The sequence below is a fragment of the Taeniopygia guttata genome, chromosome 7 (genome assembly GCF_048771995.1).
Source record: "Taeniopygia guttata chromosome 7, bTaeGut7.mat, whole genome shotgun sequence".
Lineage (NCBI taxonomy): Eukaryota > Metazoa > Chordata > Aves > Passeriformes > Estrildidae > Taeniopygia > Taeniopygia guttata.
In genome coordinates this window covers 22,320,070-22,345,425 of record NC_133032.1, presented here as the reverse complement: position 1 = coordinate 22,345,425, position 25,356 = coordinate 22,320,070, and the positions used below count along the sequence as shown (strand labels likewise).

The 25,356-nt window shown below is 42.0% G+C and overlaps 1 protein-coding gene and 4 non-coding genes across 5 annotated transcripts; all 5 read left to right on the top strand.

Annotated features, from left to right (window-relative positions):
- Positions 1–874: 874 nt before the first annotated feature.
- NOP58 (NOP58 ribonucleoprotein) lies at positions 875–24,529 on the top strand. Its single transcript, XM_002189189.7, has 15 exons — positions 875–1,024; positions 3,163–3,239; positions 4,945–4,997; positions 6,711–6,835; positions 7,835–7,971; positions 9,104–9,168; positions 10,447–10,581; positions 11,799–11,944; positions 12,875–13,001; positions 13,641–13,804; positions 14,519–14,653; positions 15,850–15,911; positions 18,392–18,525; positions 23,389–23,510; positions 24,202–24,529. Exons 1-15 carry the CDS (start codon positions 980–982, stop codon positions 24,256–24,258), a joined length of 1,584 nt encoding a protein of 527 aa, XP_002189225.3. The 5' UTR covers positions 875–979; the 3' UTR covers positions 24,259–24,529.
- On the top strand, positions 5,196–5,284 carry LOC115496093 (small nucleolar RNA SNORD70). The gene has a single exon (XR_003961495.3). It is a non-coding gene; the product is annotated as a small nucleolar RNA SNORD70 (small nucleolar RNA).
- On the top strand, positions 9,758–9,843 carry LOC115496094 (small nucleolar RNA SNORD70). The gene has a single exon (XR_003961496.3). It is a non-coding gene; the product is annotated as a small nucleolar RNA SNORD70 (small nucleolar RNA).
- On the top strand, positions 12,043–12,123 carry LOC115496091 (small nucleolar RNA SNORD11B). The gene has a single exon (XR_003961493.1). It is a non-coding gene; the product is annotated as a small nucleolar RNA SNORD11B (small nucleolar RNA).
- Positions 13,172–13,254, top strand: LOC115496090 (small nucleolar RNA SNORD11). Its single transcript, XR_003961492.1, has one exon. It is a non-coding gene; the product is annotated as a small nucleolar RNA SNORD11 (small nucleolar RNA).
- Positions 24,530–25,356: the final 827 nt, after the last annotated feature.

The window sequence follows — 25,356 nt, the reverse complement described above, 5'->3', positions numbered from 1 at the left end:
TGGAGCCTCTCTTCCTGCAGGCAGGAAAATCTCTGCCTGTTTTCAGTACAGCTAACCCTGCGTATGAAACAAGCGGGGATTTCTAAGGGCAAGGAGAGGCGCTTTCCGCCCCCCTCCCACCGGCACGCAGCTGCTCGGTTGCTCAGCAGGGCCGCGGCACAGAAGTAGGTCAGCCAGGCACGGCGCTGTGCACGCCCGGGCTGTGCCAAGGACAAAGCACGAGGTGGCACCAAAGTAGGAGGAGGCACAAGTGGCGGCCCCAGCGCCCCGGGCCGTGCCTTCCCGCACACGGAGCTGCCCGTGCCCCGGGGAGAGCCGAGCGGCGCGGGGAAACGCGCAGCGTTCGAAACGCGTGTTTTATATGAGCAGAATTTGGTGCTTGTCTGCTGGCGAAGCCAAGCTTTTAAATACACGCAATCGCACTGTGTCAACAATTCTTTACGCAAAGGAAACGCTTTCGGTGCGATGAACTGCAGGTCAGGCCACGGGAGCGAGAGCGGAGCGGGCAGAGAACGCAACCCGCCATGTGCAGAGGGCCGGGAGCGCTGCTGAACCCCGACACCGCGGCCGGTCCGGTTCGGGGTCGCCGAGAGGACCACCCGTTCACCCCTGCTTCGGGGTCTGTTCGGGAAACAAAGTCTCCAGCACGGCCCCTCGCATCCCGGGGAACACACCCGCTTCCTATCAACGGTGGCCGACCCTGCCGCCAACTGCGGCACCCGGGGAAGCGAGGGCAGCTCGGGAGAGGTGCCAGAATGGCACACCGGCGGCTTCCGAGCTCCCGCGTGTTTGTGCGTAACGAGACTCGAACCCGCGGCGGGGGGACCCCGCCACGTGGCTGGCGGGCGGGCGGAAGGCAACCCGCCGCTTCCGCTCCCCGCGCGCTCTCGCTTCCGCTGCCGCCGCCGCTTCCCGTTCCGGTTCCGCCGCGCGGCGCGCGCGTGCTTGAGCGGGTCGGTGGCGGCCGCACTCCGCAGCCATGCTGGTGCTGTTCGAGACCGCCGCCGGCTACGCCATTTTCAAGGTGAGCCGCGGGGCTGCGCTCGGGCCGCGCTGCCTCTCGCACGGAGTGTCGCGGCCGCCGGCCTGCGGCGGAGCACAAGGGAGGGCGAAGGGGAGGGCGTCGGGCCTGCGGTGGGAATTACGGGGAAACATGGGCGTGGGTGAGGGAGGGAGTGAGGACTCCCGCATCCCGTGCGGCCCCTCGCGGGGCGAGCAGGGCCGGGGGTGGGAGCAGAGGCCCCGGGGCAGGGGCAAGGTTCTCGGCGGGCAGAAGGAGAGTTACTCGGTGCCTGCCAAGCGGCATCTCTGGCCCTCGTTTCCTCCCCTGTTCCGGACGGGATTTGGTTATGCTCTCGTGCGCTTTTTGTTCCCGGCGGTGCTCTCGTGGCCGCCGTTCCGGCAGAGCCCCGCGGGTGCGGGAGGGCCGCGTGGCGGGCGGGCGGGGCCTTCCCGGCCGTGCGGAGCCTTCCCGGCCGTGCGGGGCCTTCCCGGCCGTGCGGAGCCTTCCCGGCCGTGCGGGCCCTGCCCTGGGCCTGCCGCAAAGCGAGGGAAGGGCAGCGCCCTTCAGGCTTCTCGTGTCCCGACCTCGCTCTCCCAGAGGGACATGCACACACCTTCCCAGGGCTTTGCTAGCCTCCCGACCGGGTGGCTCAGGGCTGCAGCTGCCTGGGGCTTTGAGCAAGCCTAAACTGGAGTTGCTACAGTGTCTTGCTCCTTTTTGGGTTTTCTCTTGCTCGAGTGTCAATGCATGTACAGCTTGGTCATCGTTTGATCATAATAACATTCTTATTTTTTTCCCTTCCAGCTTAGTCTTAGGGTTTAGCTTGTGTGAACATGAGTGCAGGTATGAAGAGAGGAAGGCTCTGGTTTCCTTTGCCTGCAGCAGAATTGCATCCTTGCTGGTCTGCTCTCTCTATATTTCCTTTCTCTGCCCTGAAACATTTTCTCCTCATTGGGGTGAAGCTGTACAGTTCAGGCAATATTTTAATACAAACTTTAATATTTTAATTTCTGAAGGTAGACCAGGCATAAAGCAAAGGTAGGAGAAGGGACATACAGAGAGAACTGCAGGGAGTATCTGCAGAGGTGCTGCAGGTGTCAGCAGTTTTCCATACGTGTGTCATTTATATATGCTATCGGTCTTGATTTTAGCAGTTTCTGTGTCTTTAATTTTCTCTATGTGCCTATGTCTGTTTATAGAGGCTAAAAATTCTGTAGGTCTTGGTGTAGGAAAAATGAACTGCGGGAAAGAATTGTCTGGCTGAGGTTGCCCCAAGGTTTTGCTGTGCCTCACAGTCATGTGGGATGTCAATTCTACTAATTGTGTTTGAAAAAACACAACCTCCTTCAACCAGGGTTTAAAAATCTGCTAGGGAGCAAAATTCATAATACTAGGAATGATTTCTGCACTGAGTTAAATTGCAATTGCTTTGCATTTGCATTGTGGGGACAAAACCACAAGATTATTGAGTGAGATGTAAAGAACACAGTGTTGTAAAGATCTCGACTATTCCCCAGAACAATTTTTTTGGAATTTCCTGTGCACTCTGCATTTTGTGAAATGTTTATAGGCTCCAAGAGTGTAAGTGTTAATCTTGTGCTGCTTAAAAGCTGAGGGGGTTCCCTGTGTACAGAGATGTGATTAAACCATTGCTGCCTCTTAGATAATTCTTGGTTTGGTTGATGACCAAGCTGTGGTGGCAACTGTTCTTTACAGGGATTTCTTTTGTGTTTGGGTTAGGTCTGATTAATGAAAATAATTTGGGGGATCAGTGCCTTCTGTTAGGTTTCCCAGATGTTTTATTTTTCCAAAGCAGTGGTAAATTTGGGTTTGGTCACCATGCTTATGAGTGAGTCCTGTAGAGGAGGTGGGGCAAGCCCAGTTTTGATAAAGAAGAGAGTTTTGCTTTAATGTGCCAGGTCCAGGAGGATGCAGCCATTACTGAAGAACTTGAGTAATTCAGGTGATAGTAAAAATGTTGCACTATTGTCTATTAGTAGGGTAAAGCTGCTGAGGGAGAATGGTGAAACAGAGATCACTGAGGTTGACTTTGTTGATGTGTTAACTAGTGCAACGTGGCTGGATACACTGTAAATGTTTCAGGTCTCCTAGGTTGAAGAACTAAATATAGTTGTGTGTTGTGTTTCTTTTTCCTGCAGGTTCTGAATGAGAAAAAGCTTCAAGAAGTTGACAGTCTGTGGAAAGAATTTGAAACTCCTGAAAAAGCAAACAAAATGTAAGCAGCTTTATGTGGGGATAGCAGTGTGGCTTGTGAAAGAAGGACATGGCTGCCTGTAGTTAGACACAGCTGAGGTTCAGAATGAAGTACTGATTTTTGGGTTTCGAAAATTTTTATAATTATTTCAAAAAGTATTGTAAAAGCTGTGAGCAGTGATAATGTGAAGTTAGATACTCTGAGATGCTTACAATGGAATATCAAAGTGATCGAAATACCTTACAGTGTAATTAAGTAGTAGAAGTCATTACCATGTGTCGCCAAAGCAAAAAAATTGAACAGTATTTTAAGGTAATGTGGGTGCTTTGACAAGAACATCCAAGCTTTTAATGCTGGAAGTGTCAGTGAAATGACAGGGTTTTATGCTCACAGGAAATTCTTTTGGGAAAAATAAAACTTAATCCAGGTGGAACTACATAAATCACCGAATTGAGAGCTAGTGTTGTGCCTATGCCATCAGTGAGAGCACCACTGCAGAGCTGCACGGGGATTGCAGCATCCTCTAATCAAGCTGGCCTTTCTAGCAAATTGCCCTAAAGCTGGGGACAGTGGTGGATTCCTTCCAAGTCTGTCTAGTGATTTTATTGGAAGATTTCTAACCAGCTTTGATTATAATGGATGTATCTGAGTAAGCTATGCATTTCATATTTATCCTGCTCTGTAATACTACTTAAAGCAGAGTCCAGAATATCCCACATCTGCCTGTTTGTAGTGTGGTTAATCTTGTCCTGGAAACGTGGTCTTGGCCACTTGCTATACAAGATGTGGCTCTTAATGGGATCTCTATTCTGATAAAAATAATTCCTCTTTTGCCTTTCTGAAAAGGCATCAGTGTAAGCCTGAAGCTTTTGTTGAGATCTGCAAATGCTTAACTCAGGTATTCAGCTGTATCTGTGACCTTGCTTCCTTTGCTGATACTTGACTCACAACCAGCAGTTGTTAATCAGAGCTGGATTAGTTAAATGCCTGTCCCTGACGAGGAATTTACTGGATTGAGATAGCTTTTTAACTGTAACTATATACCAACACCACAGACTGTGTGAGGGGTAGAGAGAAGCTGTACCTAAGGATCTGACACAGTGTGGTTAAACAGTCTTCATAGGGTTCTTGGCTCTGATCAGCACTTAGGGCATTAAAGAAATTTTTGTTGTTTTTCTTAAGCTCAGTTCAGAACTTGTATTCTAACATCTAATTACAGGGGAGGACTTGAGGATTTATGGGCAATGAATCAGTTCAAATTTAAAGTCTTTGAAGATGCATTTGGTTGAAAAGCATGTTAAATCTGAGCTATGCAGGCTCTTCATTCCACAGAGGCAGAATATTTCCTTTTGAAGATGAGTGGGAAGATGCTATCATCAGTCAATCAGGTTGCAGTGTTGAAATTTAAACGGATGATGTCTGTCTTTAAATATGAACTACAAAGCAAAACTGGGGGTTAGGTTTTCTGGTGATGTCAGTCCAAGAAATGCCAAATCAAAATTCTTTTTTTTTTTTCTTTATATAGTTGTTGTGAGACCGAGCTGAAATGTCACACCAGACTCAATTGGCCAGTTTAGTGCGCTGAGTCCTTTTTGAGGGTCTGCATATTGATCTTTTGAAGCTGTAGGGAAAAGAGAGGAGCTGTAGTAGCAGAGGCAGAAAAAAAAATGGTTCTGGGATGTGGTTTATATACACTTGTTTGCACACTTCTATTTTATTTCTGTAGAGTAAAGCTGAAACACTTTGAAAAATTTCAGGATACAACAGAAGCACTTGCTGGTAAGTGAGTTAACACTATTATTTTAGCTTTTAAATTAAAAGTTTTTAAAAGTGAGCTGGTTTTGATGCTTATGAAGTCACCTATCCAGTCTATAGTGCAGTAAAGATGTAATAAAGTGTCATTTTTCCTTCAGTGCATATGTTTAAGCAGTTTATAAATGAGCACCGTATAAGTTGTATAAGACTGATACATGTAGCCTGTCTGTTGTCAATGATGGATTCTTGTTGAAGCTGAATATCACTGATTTGAGTCAATAATTCGTCACTACCACTGAGACAACAGATAGGTATTAGAGGATGTTCATTATTACAACCACCTGGGTTTTACGGATACTTCTTGTGCCTGTGGATTTCAGCCTAAGAAAGGTCTGTATCCTCCTCAAATTTAGGAGTTTAAGCAAAATGGAAAACCTTATATTCAATCATTTTTATGAATTCTGCACTTAAATGCTTGATATATGGTCTGGTTTGACCAGAAATGGTAGGAATTGTAGGCAATAATTCAGAAATGGTGTGACAATTACTGCTGAATGTGCTGTATGATTTAAGTAGGTGAGTGTTCCACATCACATTTATAATTAAAGATCTTCATATTCTGATGCAGTAGGGATAGCTTATAAAGGAAGCAAAGAAACAAGAATGGAGACACAACCATCAAACAGGAGATGCAAGTAAAAGAGCTGTTGTACATTTCTCTGTGGCATATTTTTTGGATTATGCTGCTTTTGCATAGGTTTGGATTCAGTTCATGTATAGTTAGGCTGGTTAAAAAAACCTCAAAAACATCCAACACCTACTGCTTTGCTTCAAGTTGACTTGTATGCGAAATGGAGAGGTTCAGATGACTTACGGCTCTTTTATTTTGAAAGCAGGACTACGTATGTGACTGTTCCAAGGGGTGAGATGCTGTTGGCCAGCTTGTAGGGTAGAAAATTATCTGCATTGTAGAAGGATTGAGAGGAAACTCAGCACAGCACTTTGATTTTACTCTTACATGTCATTAGGTTCTGGAAACCAAAAATCACTGACTGCTGCTCTGTTACTGTGTTGGAGATGTATCAATCCCAGAAGTTCAGTGGAGCGCAGAGCTGACCCTCAGAGTTGTATAAGTGCCTGCTTAAAATATATTGTGTGGGATTGTAAAGCTTTTACGGATCTATTAATATTTGAGAATGAAGAACATCCTTTAAAGATTCTCCTGACTGCATGCTGTATTAAAAGGATCTGTCTGAATGTCCAGTTTGGCATTATTCCTGGGGCTTGAGATAGTACATTATCACCAGAGAATGCAAATAAGCCATTACTCAATTTAGGATATTTTGGTTGCTGCCTAAGGGACCTGGCAAATGGTTGGTTAATTAAATTATACACGAAATATTCCCATATAACTTTGCTGTTGGAAATGTTACACATATATCTAAAGCATATGGCATACTGTTTGTAGAGATCCTTAAACAAAATTGGCAAAAATAGAACTGAAAACATATGGAGAAAGGAGAGGCAACTAGGAGAAAGGTTTTTTGATTTAGGCCTTTGGAGGAGGATGTGTATAATTTTTTCTATTTTGATTTTCAGCTATTGCATGGTGAAGTAATATTACAGCTCAAACTAGAGTTACTATGGACAGTTAAAATAAATATATGAAGTTAGAAGTAATATTTTTACAGATTTTAGGAGAAGGAAACAGCATCTTTGGTCTTTTGTTTTATGCAGCATCCACAGCTCTTGTAGAAGGCAAGCTCAGCAAGAACTTGAAAAAGATTCTCAAGAAGATCGTGGCAAAAGATGCCCACGAGCAGTTGGCTGTGGCAGATGCCAAACTTGGAGGTGTCATAAAGGTGATAACTGATTTTGCTATTTTTCCTTTGTCTCATGCTCCTGAAATGCTATAGTCAGATTTCAGATATTTTGCAGTGGATTATGCTGCCAGTGCTGTGTTTGCAGCATAGAGGATAGTTAATCCTGGTATGTGTACAGGGAAGATATTGTCTTGAGAACACAGGTGACTGATATGGTAAGAATGCACTGAGGTCTTCAGGTTTGCTTGATTTCTCTCTTAAATACTGGTCAGAAACCCAGCAAGTAGAATAATTAATTTTCTAATTATCCAATCCAGATAAAGAGGGGAGGAAGGAACCAATCAAAAAACTCAAGCCAGGCAGACACATACTCCTCACTAACGCATGCAGCAATAGTAGGGTGGTGATTTATTGTCTTTTTGGGAGTGGGCATTGTTGTACCTTCCTCAGTGTGCAGGTAGCTGTGCACACCCCTTGGTCCTTGCCTGCCCAGAGAAAGAAGGAAGTTCAGTGAAGGTGGACTGCTTTTTCCAGTGTCCCCTTGGTGTCAAATACCAGTTTCCTATCTCATGTCCAATTGCTCCCTGTTCCACTGAACTTTGTTCTGACATGCTGTCTTAGGAGACTGTAGGCTGCAAAATAAGAGCTTAATGTTAAAGTGAATAATAGCAGAGACTTTGATCTAATTATTCAGTCTTATTCACTGAAAAAGACACAAAGTCCCTAACCCTCTACCTCTGAATTTTCTTTCTCTGACCAAACCGTTTCTAGTAAACTTCAAAATCTTGACTCTTAAGTTGAATGTTCTACATAGCAGATTAGAATATTAATTATAAATCTGCTCTTTTCAAAGTGGAATATTAACTGTGTGGGGAACTGGGGGTGTCACTGCCCTGAACATGAAAAATGGATGAAATTTGTGTGATCACAGGATTGCAGTGGGAAAACCAGCTAAAATTATGTAAGGCTGCTGGAAGAAAGACTTCAGAGGAATGTTGTGCTATGCCTGACTTTGGACCGTTGATTTCCACACTGCAGGAGAAGCTGAATTTGAGTTGTATACACAGCCCAATGGTTACAGAGCTGATGAGAGGAATTCGCTCACAGGTTGAAGGGCTCATAGCAGGCCTCCCTTCTCGAGAGATGGCAGCTATGCGCCTGGGTCTGGCACACAGGTGAGTTCCTACAACAGCTCTGTTTCATCCTGTCTGCCCCACTCCTATGTCTCTGGCTGAGCTGCGCTGCTTTAAGTGTTTTTTAGTATGTGGCACGGCCTTCTCTATAAGTCAAGATACTACTGTAAATGAAATCTTGTTTACAAAGGAAGGCCTTTCAGTTTGCACCCACCTTTTAGGGAAAGGTTTCCTCTTCACCCAAAATGGTACATACTTCAGGAATTCACCTGGAATAGTCAAGGGTGATTTAAAGTTCCATTGCCATGAAGAGACAAGGTGGAGACCACAAGTTGATGATTTGGGCTAGAATAAATGCCCATATAATAGATAATGCAAATATTAAAAGCAGGGTTATTCATTCCACCTTGTTCTTGCTGCTTTTTAGATTTAGTGGATTAGTAGTTAAATACAAAGTTGTTGGATCACCATGGGATCAAGCATCCATTAGTGAAGTAACTTTAATCCATATTCTGACACGAGCTTGTCCTGTCACAAGCCATTGGCAAGTTAGAGAAATGCTTTGCTGTAGCCAATTCCTTAAAAGTGTGTTTACTTGGAAAATGGTCATTAATATTGAAAAAGGACTTTTAAGATGCAAATCCTCATTGATACCAAGTGTCTTTCACTGTAGCATACAGAGAAAATGTTAACATAACATTAAAGCCAGATGGTAATGGGCTTTCTCAGACAGTGAGAATCTGTTCCAGGAAGTTTCTTTTGTTACTTCACATTAGCATTGCTGGTATTTGCTGCTAGGGAGGTGCAGTTTTATGGATTGCTTCCAGCTGCTGCCCAACTGGAAGTGCTGTTGACAAATACATTTTGTGGAGAACCATGCAGAAAAACCAGGAGCCAATTAATTTCCTGCCACAGCACTTATGTTCAGTCTCTAACAGGTGGTACAAATAACCTTAACTTTCTCTTTCACCATGATCACAGGGTATGGGAGAGCTATTGTGAAACTTGTGTCACTGTGGCTTCTGGCCACAGCTGAGAGCAGTCAGTGGCACAAAACTGAGCTTGGTTTCAATGAACCTGTGGACAACTGTATTCATGTTAAAAAGGAACAGGTGGGGCATATTCTGCAACAGGGTGTCAGGATGCTGATGAAACTGTATTTGTGTCTCCTCAGCCTTTCCCGATACAAGCTGAAATTCAGCCCCGACAAAGTAGATACCATGATTATCCAGGCAATTTGTAAGTATATTTAGAGCTTAAATTATTAATGGATTTGGCTTAGGATAACTGACTTCTTTACATTGGCTAAAGAAAAGTATTGTTGTCAATTTCCTCCTAGGATGTCTTAGTAAATTGGGCGCTGATGTTCATCTAGGCATAAAGTGTGTTTTCCCAGTAGGGTTTTCCACAAGCAGGAAAATTTTTAAGGCGGTACAATAAACTGGCATGCACTTTTTCTTAGCATAGAAATCAGCTGAGCTACAGGCAGTGTTAGTTCAGTCCTCTAAGGGCTTTCCTTCCCAACATGTCTCCCTTCTGAGTGGTGCTGGGAGAATGGGCCCCACAGGATAGCATTTTCTGACCCAGCATTTAGGTGATGCCTTGCATAGATGACAATGTAGAAATAGACTCCTACATTAGGTGTGTAAATCACACTGTAGTGTGTAATGCTGCATTTTGTCTCCCTGTTTTCTGAATGGAAAACAGACTGAAATTCTTAAAGTAGCTAGGAAAGCCCATTCCTCATTTTCCCTTGAAGACGCATCGTAATCTGCACACTTGCTGTGAAGCAGTGCTGAGGAATCCTGTTCAGAGTATTAATTCCCAATTATGTTGCCAATGATGAAACATAGTTAAACTGAAATTAATGATGTAATTCAGTTCCTTCGTCACTACCACTGAGACAACAGATGGGAATGTTGGTATTGCGTTAGCAGGAACTATTTTAGCCGCAGGGCTCTCTACCAGTATATGCTGTAGGTGCTCTACTCTAATAAACTATAAATTTGTCATATGTTGTAAATGGTGAGCCCATTGGCTTTGTATTTGGTATATTTATATTATAACAGCAGCTAAAAGGCTTGCTCTTTTAAATCAAGTAATAGAATACAAGATCAGTTAGTTACCAGTAAAACATTTTTTCCTCAAAGTTAATTCAATGCCAAGATTTTACATCAACCCTTTGTGCAGCACTTCGGCTGACTAAGAGGATGGAGAACTGGCTACTGCGCTCTTTCTAGGGGAGTGTGCTGCTAGGGAGTTGGTCCAAGATGATCCCAGTGATAAAACTTTGAGGCCACACTCATGGGAATGCTAACATTTCTATAGTATTGTGCCTGGTATTACACAGTTCTCTGAAAAATAAAGACTTCTAGTGTACTGCAGTTTGGTTTATTCCAATATTTATAGAGTGAAATACTTCAGGTAATCCCCCTTTACACTATTTAAATTGGTTGGTTTGAGAGTACCATATTTTTAGGTTGCCCTTTTAGAAAAAGAACTTCGTCTTTCTTTTAGCTCTTCTTGATGACTTGGATAAAGAACTGAATAACTACATAATGCGCTGTCGGGAATGGTACGGTTGGCACTTCCCTGAACTGGGCAAAATCATCACGGATAACCTGACATACTGTAAATGCGTGCGGAAAGTCGGTGAGTAGGGAGGACAGCCGGGCCTGGGGCATGGCAGTGGGCACGGGTCGCACTACAACACAAAATTACTCATGCGTGCACACTTAAGATCAAAAGAGTAAAAGGAAGCAAGTTTTATTTCTGACCTCGCAATATATAGTATTCCGAAAGTGACAGTGGGTTGGAGGACGAAACTGTCACCTCTCCAACCACACTGGTCAAACCAACAGTTCATCAATTCTCTCCTGCCACAAAGAAGAATGCAAAAGAATCATTATTTACATGACAGTGCGTGAAAAACTCCAGTAGAAATATGTAAACTTCAGAATGCATAGAAAACTTAAAAGAACTTTAAAAACTTTTAAAAGAACAGGGCGACAGGCACAACGTGGGTGGCACTGGTGTGAGACCCACTCACTGCTCATCCAGCTGCTCATTGCCCTGAGCAGTGCTGCCTTCAGCAGCAGGGCAGATGGGGCCAGCAGAAAAGGGGAGGGTGTGTTTGCATGTGGATGTCGGTGCAATTTGCCATTTGGAAACATAAGTGAAAGTTAATGCCACATCACCAACCAGTCCTTCATGGACCACCAGCACATCTTAGAATCATAATTAGTCAGCAGACCAGTTTGGAAACCACTTCCTAAAAAACTGATGTAAAGAGAAGTGTTGCCTGTCTCTGGGTGATCTTGAAGACAGCAGCTACTAGAATTACTCATAAGAGCAGAAAGAATGACTGCTGTATTTTGGACACTTGCCTCACCTCTTGCGCTCATGTGCTTTGTATTGATTTTTTTTTTTTTTTGCTTGCTTGGTTTTTTGTAATATTAAAGTTTGCAGTCCAGAGAGAGATTTGTGGTTTTAAGGGAGCTTTTCCCCCCACTCCAGTTGTAGAAATAATTAAATAGATTTGGTTAGTGGTAAGTGACTGCTTCCTGGAATTCTATTCTTGTAATAGTGTCACGGAAAATTTTGCAGCAACCAGCTAGTGAAAAGGTAACGTATGCAGTACGGGCTTTCTGTTTTTTTTTTTTTTTTCTAGTTTCAAATTTATTATTTCCAGCCATTCCTAGTTGGTATAAACACAAAGTCAGAACGCTGACATATATTTTCGGAATTCAGAATAGTGTGATGGCAGACTTGAGTCACTGTTTTTGGCCTTTTATCTTCATCTGTTTCTGTACCCTTTTTACTAGTTCATCTTGCCCCCTGCACAAATATGCTTTCATCTGTCCCCACAGGAGACAGAAGCAATTTTGCTTCCTCTGATGTTTCTGACATCCTACCAGAGGAGATTGAGGAGGATGTGAAGGCTGCTGCTGAGATTTCTATGGGGACAGAAGTATCAGAAGAAGATATAAACAACATAATCCATCTCTGTGATCAGGTATGTACACATGAACAGATAGGAGTAGGACTCTATTTCGGCTGACTCAGAGCCACTTCTGCCAAGGAAAGCTTTTCTCAGGGCAGTGCTAACTCTTGTGATGGCAGTGATGATTCCTATATTGTTTTCCTGATGTTCAGACATGAGGGTGCACAGTCACTCGCTCATCTGAGCCATCTCAGGCTGTTGATGTCTGCACAAGGCCTTCTGAAAGTGGCAGTCTTACTTTTGGGAGGAATTTTGCTATCATTGTACTTTCAAGTATTTGAGATAATAGCATTGTATAGCCTCCTTGTCACTGTGGAGGCTAAGTGATAAACCCTGGGTTAAAAATGGACCACTGAAGCCCCAAAAGAAGTAGGAGTTCTACCCTGCTCTTGTCTGGGCCATGTGTGAACAAACACCCTCTGACTTCAGTTATGCCAGTTGGATCCCTTTGTGACTTTACCAGGGGGTGGCAGGGTTACGAGTTCCTGTTCTTGGTCTAGACCAGGCTGCTTTTTTATGTGCATTCTAATTGTATATATTTTTATGAAACAAGTAAAAAGCATGTATCCCATTTCAAGAGAATGGTGGCAAAGATTTTTGTAAAACCTGAATATTCCAGGGGTTTTTCCTAAAGAAAATGTCTTTACTAAGTGTTTTTGTTCTGCATCTCAGTCTTTGGCATGTTGTCAGCTCCTTTATCAGGAGTTTTGCTGAGAAAATAAGTTGCGTAAGGGAATAAGCAGAACAGATCCAATATACTTTGTGCATGTAGCTCTGCTCTGGGAATATGCCCTATATAAAGGGCTTAACTTTGGCTCTTGGCTGTTTGCATGTTGCAGTTTTTTAGTCTCCTACACTGGAATTCTCAGCACTTGTGTCAGTATTGATCTCTTACTATTTTTTGGTTGGCTGACTTCTGTAACCAAACTCTGTCTGTGCCAGGTGATTGAAATCTCTGAGTATCGGACACAGCTCTACGACTACCTGAAGAACAGAATGATGGCCATTGCTCCCAATCTCACTGTCATGGTGGGAGAACTAGTGGGAGCAAGGCTCATTGCTCATGCAGGTGGGTTTCAGTGATCAACATAAACAAGTTCTGGGTGACCTCATCAGAGGTTTTCTCTGAGGAGCTGGTCAGCTAACAGCATTATGTAAGGCCTGGTGAGCATATCATGGTAAATGGAGCAAAGGCAGCAGTTCAGGAATCTTGAGAGTACCAGCATGAGCTTGGTAATAGTCTGTGATGATGAAGTTCTCAGTTGGCCTGAATTCTTTTTGGAATATGAGGGCAACTTAAGTCACTACCTCTTCTGAGACACTTACTGAGCCTCCTGCTGATAGTTCAGTCACTTCTGAGGTAAAAAACCAGCACTGGGCACTTATAGTCAGACTGGCTCAAGATAGAAGCCTTATTTCAGTTATCTGTGCTGCAGTTCTGTGATGAAACATATTTGCTGTCAGACTGTCAGGAGTAGGCATTATTTCAGTGGAACATGTTTTATTGAGTCAGCCTTCTTTCCTGATGCTCAAATCAAACCAAAACAGTTGAGGCATGAAGGAAATGGTTTACCTGTCCTTCAAGAAACAAATAGGAAACAGCTGTCATGAAAACAGATGGATCTGAGCTTCTTACACTATTCAAAAGCTGGAAACCAGCCTAGCTGCTCCTCTGACAAATTACTCTTGTTGTGTCACCTCTTTCTAGGTTCCCTTCTCAATCTGGCAAAACATCCAGCTTCTACGGTTCAGTTACTGGGTGCTGAGAAGGCACTCTTCAGGGCACTGAAGACTAAAAGGGACACACCTAAGTTTGGCCTTATCTATCATGCCTCCCTGGTGGGACAAAGCAATACCAAAAATAAAGGAAAGGTAAGTTGCATAGTTCTTTACTGGCTTGGCTTTTTCCAGGGCATTAATAGCTTCAGCTTCATGATGGCTTGAGCTTCACAGTGAGGCTTTTCCATGGCTTGGTTTACTGTATTGTTTTTGATGACATGGAAAATGCCACTGTCCTACCAGTCTTTGAAAATTGTTCACTCCTCTTAAAAAAAAAGGGAATAGGATTGTCTGACATACCTGAGCAATAACAGGTGTGTTCTAGATGAGTTAGGATGTAACACTGGCCAGCTCAAGGAGTACGTTAATACTTTCTTCTTTGTAACAGTAAACTAAGGTGTTAAAGGCTTTAGTTTTGATTGAAAACTGGACTCTTTGTACTAAAGTTATTTACAGCTTGGTCTTAATGCTTAGTCTTTCATAATGCAGGTGGATGAATATATGTTTAAATTGTGGAGAAAGCTGGAAATTACACATCAGACTAACCTGGTCTAAAGGTTGGGGTAGAGTAGGGTATGTATAGCTGACTTGCTCTCTTACACGTTTCACTCTATTTATCAAGGAAGCAAGGTGTTACATTAACAATATTTCAGTGTTGAAAGAATGAGACACTAATTATTTTTTGGACTAAAAACTGCTAGTAAATGGTGACTTTGTTCTTTTGTATGTGGGTATGGTTTCCAGATCAGAGTGAATCATTGCCTTATGTTAAGTCTTAGCATTTAATATTATTTTTGGCTTTTCCAGATTTCTCGAATGCTGGCGGCAAAGACTGCCTTGACTATTCGTTACGATGCCCTTGGAGAGAACACCAGTGCTGAAATGGGAGCTGAGAACAGACTAAAAGTAGAGACGAGACTGAGGCTTTTGGAAGAGAGAGGGGTAAGTCTTGCAGAGAGCTGAGTGAAGCTCTCATTCAGGGTATGATTTTCTGACACTGCTTTTTGACTCTTGTCACTCAGTAGCATGTCACACTTACCCTGTAGTTTCTCCCAGCTTTGGCTGGAGTGTCTGGGTATGTAAGTTGGCTGCAGGCACTTGTGTGACAGCTGTTCTTGTTTACAGGGTTGTCTTTATTTGCTTTATACTGAAAAATCTTGATAGTGAACAAGATTAATAAGATCATACCTTTACATTCCTTACATCTCTCTGAATTGCAAGGATAGGCTTACTATTTCAGTTTCTTTCTCTATACCTTAGAAGAAGTATTTGTGCCAATATTTTTTTCTAGTCTGATTCCCAGAATCTGGGCAGCATCTTGTGGTGTTTAGTCTTAGGGAGATTTCTCTGTAGCTAAAGCAAGGTGTTCTGCAAATTGCTGCACTGCCCTCCTACCACCTGATACATATCCTGGCTCTCTACAGCTGCTGTTCCATGTTGCCATCAGCACAGGGTTCTGGGAGAACATAGGGACCCTTTCCTCTTCTAGGTGGCTGCTGCATGTGATCTTGTGAATGACATCTAGATTCAGCCTTCCAAGCTAGATCTGATAACAATGCTCTAGTACTGGCATCACTAGAACAGAAAAGAAAAACACAGAAAAACCTGTCCACTCTCCATGGAAGGTGAAACTTCCCATCAGAACTAAGGCAAGGAGACCTATTAACACCAAAAGACAAACCAGTCACTTGACAAGTACTCATTTAATTTAGTTTAGGGCCTGTGTTGTGGCTTTAAGGGTGGCTTTATGTCAGCTGTAGGGTGATACCTGCCCTGACATGCAGTTATTCTTGCCAAAGGAAAAAAGTGCACAAATTTGAGCTGCTTTTGGGAGTTTGGAGGTATGATGTTATGTCACGTTACTGTCGGATATTTGATGCAGTAGTAGATGTCCCTTACTTGAATTTGGCTCTTGAAGAGCATCATTGGGAAGGCCATTCTCACCTCAGCCTTCCTTACAGCAGTTACACTCCCTGTGACTACTCTACCCTCATGTGTAAAGCTAATGCAGGTACACAAGAGATTGACCCATAATATATGTCTGTCTTTCCATTTTTAATTCAAGAGCTGAATAACATGTGTTGTGCATTCTTTTCCATATGAGTAATTTGTTTTTCATATCTAAATTTCTCTTGTAGATAAGAAGAATAAGTGGCACTGGAAAAGCCTTGGCCAAGACAGACAAGTATCAAAACAAGAGGTGAATAGTTTTTCCTTTCAGCTTGGCTGAGTAAAAAATAACTCTTCATGTTTTTATTTCTGAAAAGCTTTTTGGTTGTGGGCTGAGTTGACCTAAGATCCAGAAAACATTTTTCTATGCTATTTAAACATTGATAATAAGTTATGTTGCTAATAAGAATTTCCTTTTTCCCAGATTTTCTAATAGTAAATTACTGACATCATCAGATAGCAAGTACTTTAGGTGCTACCAGCAGCACCCCAAAAAGCAGTGTGTTAATATATAGCAGCTTTATTTATTACCATTCCAAATTAAATAAATTTGAGAAAATCAGAATTTGAATTAATTTCTTTCACTGGGTAGCTGTCATAGAGACCTAATTAGCCATCTTATTCTTAAGAAAATGAAAAAAAAAACAGGCACAATTTGTTCTGAGCAAAGCTTCATCTCCTTGTTTAAGTCATGTATGTAATAAGTAACACTCTTAAGCAATAGATAAGGTCTTTATGTACTCTGGACACTGTTAGAACAGTTTCTGGGGCAGCTGAACATCTGAGGATTTGAACACGGTGTTATTAGTTTGTGCTGTGACATCTGGGTTTATTGCTTAATTTGGTTGCAGGCTTTTTGCTTAGCTTGGTCTGCTTATTTTGCTGAGCCTTTGGTGTAGAGAGGGCAAGAGCTCAGCAAAACCAGGGCTCAGTGCTCATTCTGTGAGGAAAAATTAGCACTGTTGCACCCATCTGCAGCTCCCAAACATCCTTCTGGAGTCTAGCTGTAATTTCTACTTCCATATGTCAGGCATTTCCAAGCGTAGTGATGGCTGTGATTTCTGGAGAAGCTTTTGCAGACAGTGTCAGTCAGTAAATGAAGTATCAGGGCGTGTCAGGAGGCAGGAGCTGAGGGAGGAGGTTGTTAAAGAGATAACATAGATGCTGGAGTTTGGCCTCTGGAAATGAGGAATCATGAACTCCTGCCAGGACATGTTTCTGCTGTTAGACATGCTTTGCAAACATGTCTAGGCTTGGGGAGAATCTGAAGATAATTCCTGGCTGTTTGGCATAGTCTGGCTACCTAAAAGGGAAACTAACTCAGTACTTGTCAATTTGTCCTTGTAGTACAAAAATGGCAGTACTGCTGCATGGGCATGTTAGAAGGGCTAAAATAGTGTTTTAAAGAGATGGGCAAGAATCTTAGTCTTCTATGGAACTGTGGATTTTGTATGAAATAGCTAAATTAATGTACCAGAAGTTAAATGCAATTTAGTTTTTAGAGATGAGATTCAAGTGAAATGTTTCTGTATGCTTTCCAAAAAAGATGCAAGAGATCCTATATTTGTCTTATTTATGATTTTGGGGTTTTGGTTTTGTTTTTAATTAGCAGTACTATGACAGTGACAAGGAAGCCAGTGAGCACTCACTTGGGTTTAACTAAAGCAGAGTCTGCCTTTTGCAAAAGGCTACATAATCAATTTCCTTAAACGAATATGCAGTGTTAATACTCATAAAAATAATTTCCCATGTTTGGAGGATGAGCTGCTGGTACTGTCTGCTGGCATTACTGCATGCTTCCCAGCCCAGTCACTCAGCTTCAGTTGCTTTTATAACCTGTGCAAGGTGTCTACTTCAGATTCTTATTTTAGAAAAGTTCAGATGTCCATTATGTGGCTGGGACAAAATATTTAGACTTAGTGTTTTAAAACTTCTTTCTTCAGTAGGAATTCTGTCTGAATAAGAAAAGAACTGCTTCATTGCTATTTGATGATTCAGTTGCCCCTTACAAATTCCAATTAAAGAGCATTGGATTTCAGGGTGGCTGGTTCTCTACAGCCTGTAGAGGAGTTTGGGACTGAACAAACGAGCATGCAGTAACTGAGAAGAGGCAGTTTCAGACACAGATTAGGTATTTTAATGTCCCATAAATTCAGTGATACAGGTGCTACAGCAATGAGCTGTAACATTACCCTGCCTTGTGAGTTTGCCCTATCAGTGTAATGATGGAGAGGCAGTGTAGAAAAAGCAGAAATAAAGCTACTTCTAATGCTTTGTGTGTGTGTATGTACTATTACCCCTAGGGTACAATTATGGGGTAATATACCAAATACAATACAATAATACACCAAATGTATTGCTGTGTGCTTGTGACCGTATATATGGCTGTGCTAGATATGCTTTCAGCATCAGAGAAATCATTGTAATGGGTAATTCAAGTGCTATGTAGAACATTGAACAGGTATAAACCAGAATCAAACTCATAGTTAACTGGTATTTTCCTTTCAGATCAGATAGTTGTACTTTGCGGGGTATCTCTTTCCTAGCCATGATTACTGATAAAGGCACTGTGTATGGGAGGGAGGGCCTCGCTACCTGTAGATGCTTTGTTAGCTGAGCAAGATTGATTTTCAGATATTCTTGATAGGTTGTGTTGGAAAGTTTATGTTCAACTGCAGGATCTTCCCTGAAGGTTTGCTCTTAATACATAAACTGACTTTTTCATTACAGTGAAGTAAAAGTGTTTGACCCCTCTGGTGACTCAACACTTCCTGTTGTTTCCAAGAAGCGCAAAATTCAGGAGGTGGATGAACAAGATACAGAGATTGCAGTGAAAGCAAAGAAGTTCAAAGCAGAGATGAAAGGTTGGTTGCTATACCTGTGCTGCTGCCATGTCACTGTTTGCATCGTGCAGTTGGGCTTAGCATTTACTGCCAGCCACAGTACCTGGGTATTCTCCTTGAGAATGGCAGTGTAATTTTAAAAAGTGACTGCACACTGCAGTCAATTTAAAAGCAGTTGTAAATGTGTAAGAACGTTTAAAAACAAAACTGATATTCTTGCAGAATTTCTTCCTCAACAGGTTTGTATTTAGTATCTTGAAGTCAGAAAAGGTGCTCTCTGTAAAACCAGAACTCACCCTATTTTCTTTGAAGAATACTATTTTATTCTGTGTAGAAGTGTTTTTTAGTTTTTTTCAACATATAAGAGGTCAGAATTGGACATGAAATGACACTTGGAAATTTCCATCTAAATTTACGTCATACATTAACAAATGTTACTCTCTGGGGAGCTAAAACTGAACTGTGTCCACAGTTGTTCTTTCCTTCTCTGATAAGTTACTGTGTGAAGAAAGATTTTGAACTGTGACTGCAAAATAATTGAGTTTAACATTATGGTTCATTTTAAGAAACATTCTGTTCTCACTAGTGTGTAATTTGGGAGGGGAAAAAATGGGGAAAAAGAAGATGACTTCAAAGTCACTTCTGTGAGATCCAGAGCCAGATCTGGGCACGAACTATTTCACATGTTTTGCCAACTACCCGTGCCTGCAGCAGGTGGGGGCTGTCAGAGCCTTCCCTTTCTGCCTTCTCTGCTGCTCTCTTCTAGGGGATCAGAGTGCAGATATGCTGGTTCAATGCCTCTTCATGCTCAGGTGATGGAGGTGTGATCATTCCAGACACCATTTAGTCCATGGTGTCTGTGTACATTAAAGAAGCAACTTGCAGGAATCTAAACATAACTGAGAAGTAAAGTTACACTGGAGAATCCTTTGTGCTGTAAAGCCGAGGTCTGTGCTCCATCTTGTTCTCTTATAAATGAGAAAAGGACATCAGTACTTTGGAGGCTTGAACTTTGCCCATTTGCTTTTGGAGAATGTGGGTGTTCTCACAGCTACTGCTTTTGAGCCAACTTCCCTTACTATAGCCAGAATTGTTCCCTTGGGCTTCCCTTGCATTATCAAAGCAAGTGTTGACATCTCACAGGCAGGAGCTCGTTGCAGGAGAAATATTACATTGCCTTCCAGCCTTCTCTTTTGTAGTTTGAGGAGGATATTTCATTTCATAGTTATATTATTCAGTGGTTGGTGCTTTTATACACAAACCTGCTTGAGTTTGCTCCATTTATTTTATATTCAGATTTGGGGATTGGGTGGAGCTTAGCAGGTATCCTTGAACTGGAGGTAGTGTCCAGAATATTTGTGGACTACTGAAATCTATGCTGTTTGGCTGCTTGTTTTTCAAATTTCCCCAAACCTGAGGTACAGGCTTCAGCTGTGTTGCTTTTCTTCCTTAAAAGATGGGTAATTCCTGAAATGCATGGTTAATAGCTCCTACTCTTTCTCACTTCTTTGTATCAGTTGGGTCATTTTATTTGACACTGGGCATTAGTGCTAACTATGTCAGTTGCTTCAGACTGTAGAATAAATGTTTCTGGAGAGTATATTTATCTTATGTCACTTCTATGCAGAATTCCTTCCTTCAGCCTGTCCTCTTGTACCCTTGAAAATAATATCGCCTCATGTATGCAGATTGTATTTGAGCACCCAGCATGGGTACACGGATTTCCCTGACACCTGTAGAGAGACCATAGCCTTGCTGTTTTCCAGCATGATTTCTCTGATTGCATAGTGTGCTAGTGGGGACTTGGTGGTCCTAGAAGGCTGAGGAGTTCAGCAAGTCACATAATACACAGAAGGGTGCAGAGGAGATCCCAGTATTAAGATTTATGTTGCATGTCCACTTGAATGTGCATGTGAGCCTTTAATGTCTGCTGTTCTCGGCTCTATTGTTTTTTGCTGCAGTGCTCTATTCAGCTTTTGCCTGGTCAGAGATAACACATCCAGACAGTGTGTTGTGAAATAAGTCTCTGCCCCCTCCTTCCCCATGCTGTTTGTGCAGCTGCATAAAAAATGGGGGTGGTGGAAAAGTCATCCCAGAAAAAAAGGCGTTCTTCAGCCAGAAATTTTTATTTGGTTAGTGTTACAAGAGGAAGGTAAAGGACAGGAAGGAGCTGGGAAGCTGCCACTGAAAAGTTTTGGTCAAACCATTGCTTTTAATATCTGTTGTAAAGAGGGACAAAGTATTTTGCAGTATGCCAGTCTGAAGTGTAAATGTTACTGCAAGATGAGATGTGTGGTGTTTTCCCTCTCCCTGTTTGGGGTATATGAATGGCAGTACTTTGGGGGTTGAGGTGTAACTTCAAAACACATTCTTATACCTGTCAGGAAACCAAGTGCAAGGATTAGTGCCTGAAACAAGTTATAGTCCACTTCAGGAGCTGTTTGTTAAAACCTGTTTTCATGTTGGTGAAGGGAAATAGGGCGGGTGTTTTTGTGCCTGTGGTCTCTGAAGTTGGCTGTGGCCAAACAGAATGCATACCAGCAAGGCTAGCCAGTGCCCCCAGGGAAGCCTTCAGCTTGCATTTAGCATCAGGATATAGTAGCAGTTAGTGACTTAGGAAGGTATTTCTTGATAAGAGAAATATCTTAAATTAATGGTGCTAATGGAGTGAACCCTGCAACATACAATAGCAAGTTTGACAGGGTATTCTTTACTGATAGGCACTGTGACTTCATTCTGTAGATGTGGAACATTGTCTGGAGGAGGGAGGGTACATCAGGACATCAGGCTTATGTGTAAAAGCTTAGACAAAAATGGTGGAAAATGATGAGTGGAACTGCTGCTGGTGATGTCCAGCACTCCCAGGGCCATCAGTCAAATTGTTCTTCAGGGTGCTGCTTTGTGTGCCTCTGTGCCTGAGTCAGAGCTATTGTTTTCCTTGTGAGCTGCTGTGTATTACAAAGAAACCCCCACCGACCTTGATTGACTTGGAAGTATTGCATCTAGAGGGAAAAGAGCAGCACCCCTGGAGCCTTTATCCTCATTCTGGCTAGGTACAAATACGTGAAGTCTTGTGATGAGCTTTGCTAGAAGGCAGCAGCTGAAATCTTCAGGGAGGGCTCTGCTGCTTGCTGTGAGAAGTGACAGTGCCTGTGAGCACCCAGTGCATCCATCATCTGCACTGTAAATTGTGACAGGTTACACTGCCTGGTGTGTCAGACTTGATGGACCTGTAGGGTAATAACAAGAAATTATTTTTTCAAGGTTACCACCCAACATTTTTCTTGGAAATGCATATTTTACCAATCCAGCTGAGTAAAAACATGTAGCATAGCAAAATACAATGAGCATGCTCCTGTTATATACAGTGTGGCTTTAATATAGTTTATGCTTATTTTTCAGCTACTTTTAATTTCCCTATGTCAACAATAGGGAGGTGAGGACACTTCTTTTTTACCTGCTTTGAATACCTTATGCTTGCACACTGTTCTTTGTGAATTTTGTGGCAGAATCCACTCAAAGTTATATTTACCAGGGATTTTTTATGTAGAATATTTTGCTGTATTGCTTCTGGTATGTTTTTTAATGTCAGAAAACTGCATGTGTTGGCTGTATTCTTCTGTAGACATGTCTATAAATTTTTTACCCTGAAGCCAACTGTTTTTATCTGAAGCTAATGTTAGAGGCAGAGTTTGAAGTGTTATTTTTGACTCATATAATCCTTCTTCTGGCTTGAGGAACTAAATTTGTGACAAAGTACAGTCAAGATGTTAGGAGATTATGTGGTTTGGTTCTTTTTTTTGTAATGGAACTTGTTCTTTTTGTTAGTGGTGAGTGAGTGTTCCTGAAAATTAAACTGATTCTTTCATGGGGGACATATGGTGAGAGAATGATGTCTTGAGTCATACCTCCAGTAGCAGCTATACATACCACAAACACCACTGGTTTCAGCATCAATTTTGTAGCTACTGAAGGACAGTGGTTGCTATATTATGAACTTAGTCATGAGTACTGTGTGAAACTTGGTATCCAGCACTGACTCAGCTGTGCAAATAAATTTAACTTGGATATGCTCCAGTAACAGCCTGGCTGCTGCATAGGCTGTCAGCTTGGTAATGATTTCTGCTTGGTTTCTTTACCTCGAGATTCCCAAGACTGTGGGATGTATTCTAGGAAGTGAGTGGTAAATCACAGTTCCATTACCACTGTGATTAGATAGGGCAGCTGTTGATGAATTGTTCTGAGAAGTAACTCTAAGGTCATTAGTAAATCTTTCCCTGGGTTGACGTTCCTCTCAGCTTATATAAATAGTATTATAAATAATTCCTGTCATCCAGGATAGGAAAATGTTTCTGCATTAAATGCTTGAAGTTGCATTGAGATATTTGTGTTTGCCAATCTAAACAGTAAAGAAAACTGTTCTGCTTCTTAACAAATTTCCAACATCAAGATGGAGAAATCAGTTGTGAACAAGCTACTGCTGGCTAAATGTATTTCTAAGAGGGGATTTAAGAGTCCTTTTGTTGCTCCTGTGTTGCTGGTAAAAATACTTGTCAAACTGTGGATAGTCGCTTTTCCAATGGAGTACTTGAAGGTACTTTGGCAAACAAATGAAAACATGCAAGCTTCTTTTAAACCCTGGGAGCAGCATGTAGGAATAGCATGATGTAAATTCATCAGGAGATGTGAATTGTGCTGTCTGAACACTGTCACTCATGTCTGAAGTAGTTGTATATTTTGGTTCTAGCAGGAAGTAGTTCTGCAGGTAAGTTAACACAGAAGGTGAATAGGAGTCATTGCATCCTCTGACATCTTGTAGCTTTTTCTTTTGTACTCTTAATAACTGACAACCTGCCTTTCATTTTTGTCCTTTTTGTGGTACAGAAGGGACAGCTGTAGAAGATGGTGAACCTGTCAAAAAGAAGAAAAAGAAAAAGGATAAGGAAAAGCAAGCTGAAGAAGAGATGGTACTGAGTGAGGAACTCACCACCAGCCCCATAATTGAGGTGAGGCAGAATTGCACAGCTACCTGATCCTTTTTGGGAATGTTCTCTCCAAAAGGGAGTGAGGACTAGGGAGAAATTCTTATATGTATAACACATGGCATGCAAATAGTTTTGCTCTAGTAACTTTATTTTGTGATATCTGTCATTGTAATGTCCAAGAACATTTGCATTACAAAATAAGATCAGGAAAGTTTGTGACTGCAATGCCTCCATTCCCCTTCTGTCCTCTGCCCACCCCCAGCTCTAATCTTCCCCCTCTTTGCATCTTTTCTAGTGGGAAGAATGTCCCTTGGTGCCAATCCACAGGCATCTCCACTTTGGGACTTGTAGGGAACAGAGGCTGTACCTGCTGATATGTTACCTTCTAGCAATAGTAGAGCAGATGGGACCAAACCCAGCTTTTTTCTCAGTTCTGAAGTCCTGTTCTTAACACAGGGTTTAATTTTGTGCCCTTTGTGTCTGTCAGCTGCAGGGCTGAGGACAGGGCTGAGCTGTGACAGTGTGGCACAGCCTTCCTGCCCCTGAGAGCAGCCAGTGCATTCAGCAGCTGAGGAAAGACATGGCTTGGGCTGTGCTCTGCTGAGCATGGCAGCTGGGGTGATGCTTCGGCTGTGAGCCCTGTTGCCTAGCTACACATGTTGCTTTGCTCTTCCATTATGCTTTGTTCATGGCAACATTTGTTTGTTTGCAGAATACAGAGAAAAAGAAGAAGAAAAAAAAGAAAATGAAAGATGAGGGTGAAGACTGATGTGGAACAGGGGTGAAACACTGGCCCTTGGACAGCTGCTTCGGAGTAGTATTTCTCAACATAATTTGTTTAACCTCTTGCTGAAAACTAACTTCCCTGTGTTGCAAGAGGACAAGGAGATGGGTTTGATAGCTTGCTTCTGCCTGGAACAGGATCCCCTGGTGTCTCTGATAATTAGGAGGAGTATTGGTTTCTTTTGTTTAAAAGCTCACAATAGATCCTCTTTTCACAACCAGTCTCTCTTGATAAGGAATAAAAACATTTTTACGGAGATTTTATGCCTTTGTCTTTTAATTTGTTTGCTGTTATTTCTAGTCATTATTAGGACTATTTCTAATATGTATTGTTTTAAATGACTGATAAGTTCTAAAGTTCTAAATGTGTAAATGTTCTGTTGCAGTTTATTCTCTAAAGATTTCAAAGGTTGTAATATCCTTAAATTTTCCATAAAATTGATACAAATATCTGTGCATGATATCAAAGATGCTTTGAACAGTTGAGGTGTGTTACCGAATCTGCACTGTACTTCTCTTGATAATGCTTTTTTTAAGCATCTTCCAAATGTTTTGGTTTTGCTGCACTGGCTAACAAAATTCAGATGCATGTTTTGAACAAATGTGAGGTAGCTTTCAAATTGCTTCATAATGCTTTTAGCAACTTCCCTCACTTGATTTAAAAACAAAACAAAGCAAAAACCAAACAAACCCTCAAAACTAATAAAATCCAAGAAAAAAAACCCAACCAAACTAAACCCAAGGCAAAATTACTTCTTCAGCTATCTGATAATGAAGCAGAAAAGACAAGTGTTTTATTAGTAGCAGAAATCAGCCATTTGCTAATTCTGCCATTCTTGTGGGATTACAGATGCACTGAAGTAGCATCATGTGATCAAGACTCTAAAGCTCTTATGGTGGAAAAAGAAACTTTTTTGAAACTGTGCTTAGCACTCAGTTTATTAATTGTTATGAAGGACTTTTTTTTCCCCTCATGTGTAGTGGTGCAGTATTACCTAAACAAAAATGAGTTTCTTCACCTGAGTAACCTTTGGTAACTGCAGCCAGTGTAGCTGGCATTTTTCTTTGGAATACAACTTCCAAG

Coding starts and splice junctions, on each gene's coding strand:
- NOP58 (XM_002189189.7), top strand. CDS start 980: ATGCTGGTGCTGTTCGAGACCGCCGCCGGCTACGCCATTTTCAAG. Junction 9,169..10,446: donor CATGATTATCCAGGCAATTT/GTAAGTATATTT, acceptor TCTTTCTTTTAG/CTCTTCTTGATGACTTGGAT. Junction 10,582..11,798: donor TAAATGCGTGCGGAAAGTCG/GTGAGTAGGGAG, acceptor CTGTCCCCACAG/GAGACAGAAGCAATTTTGCT.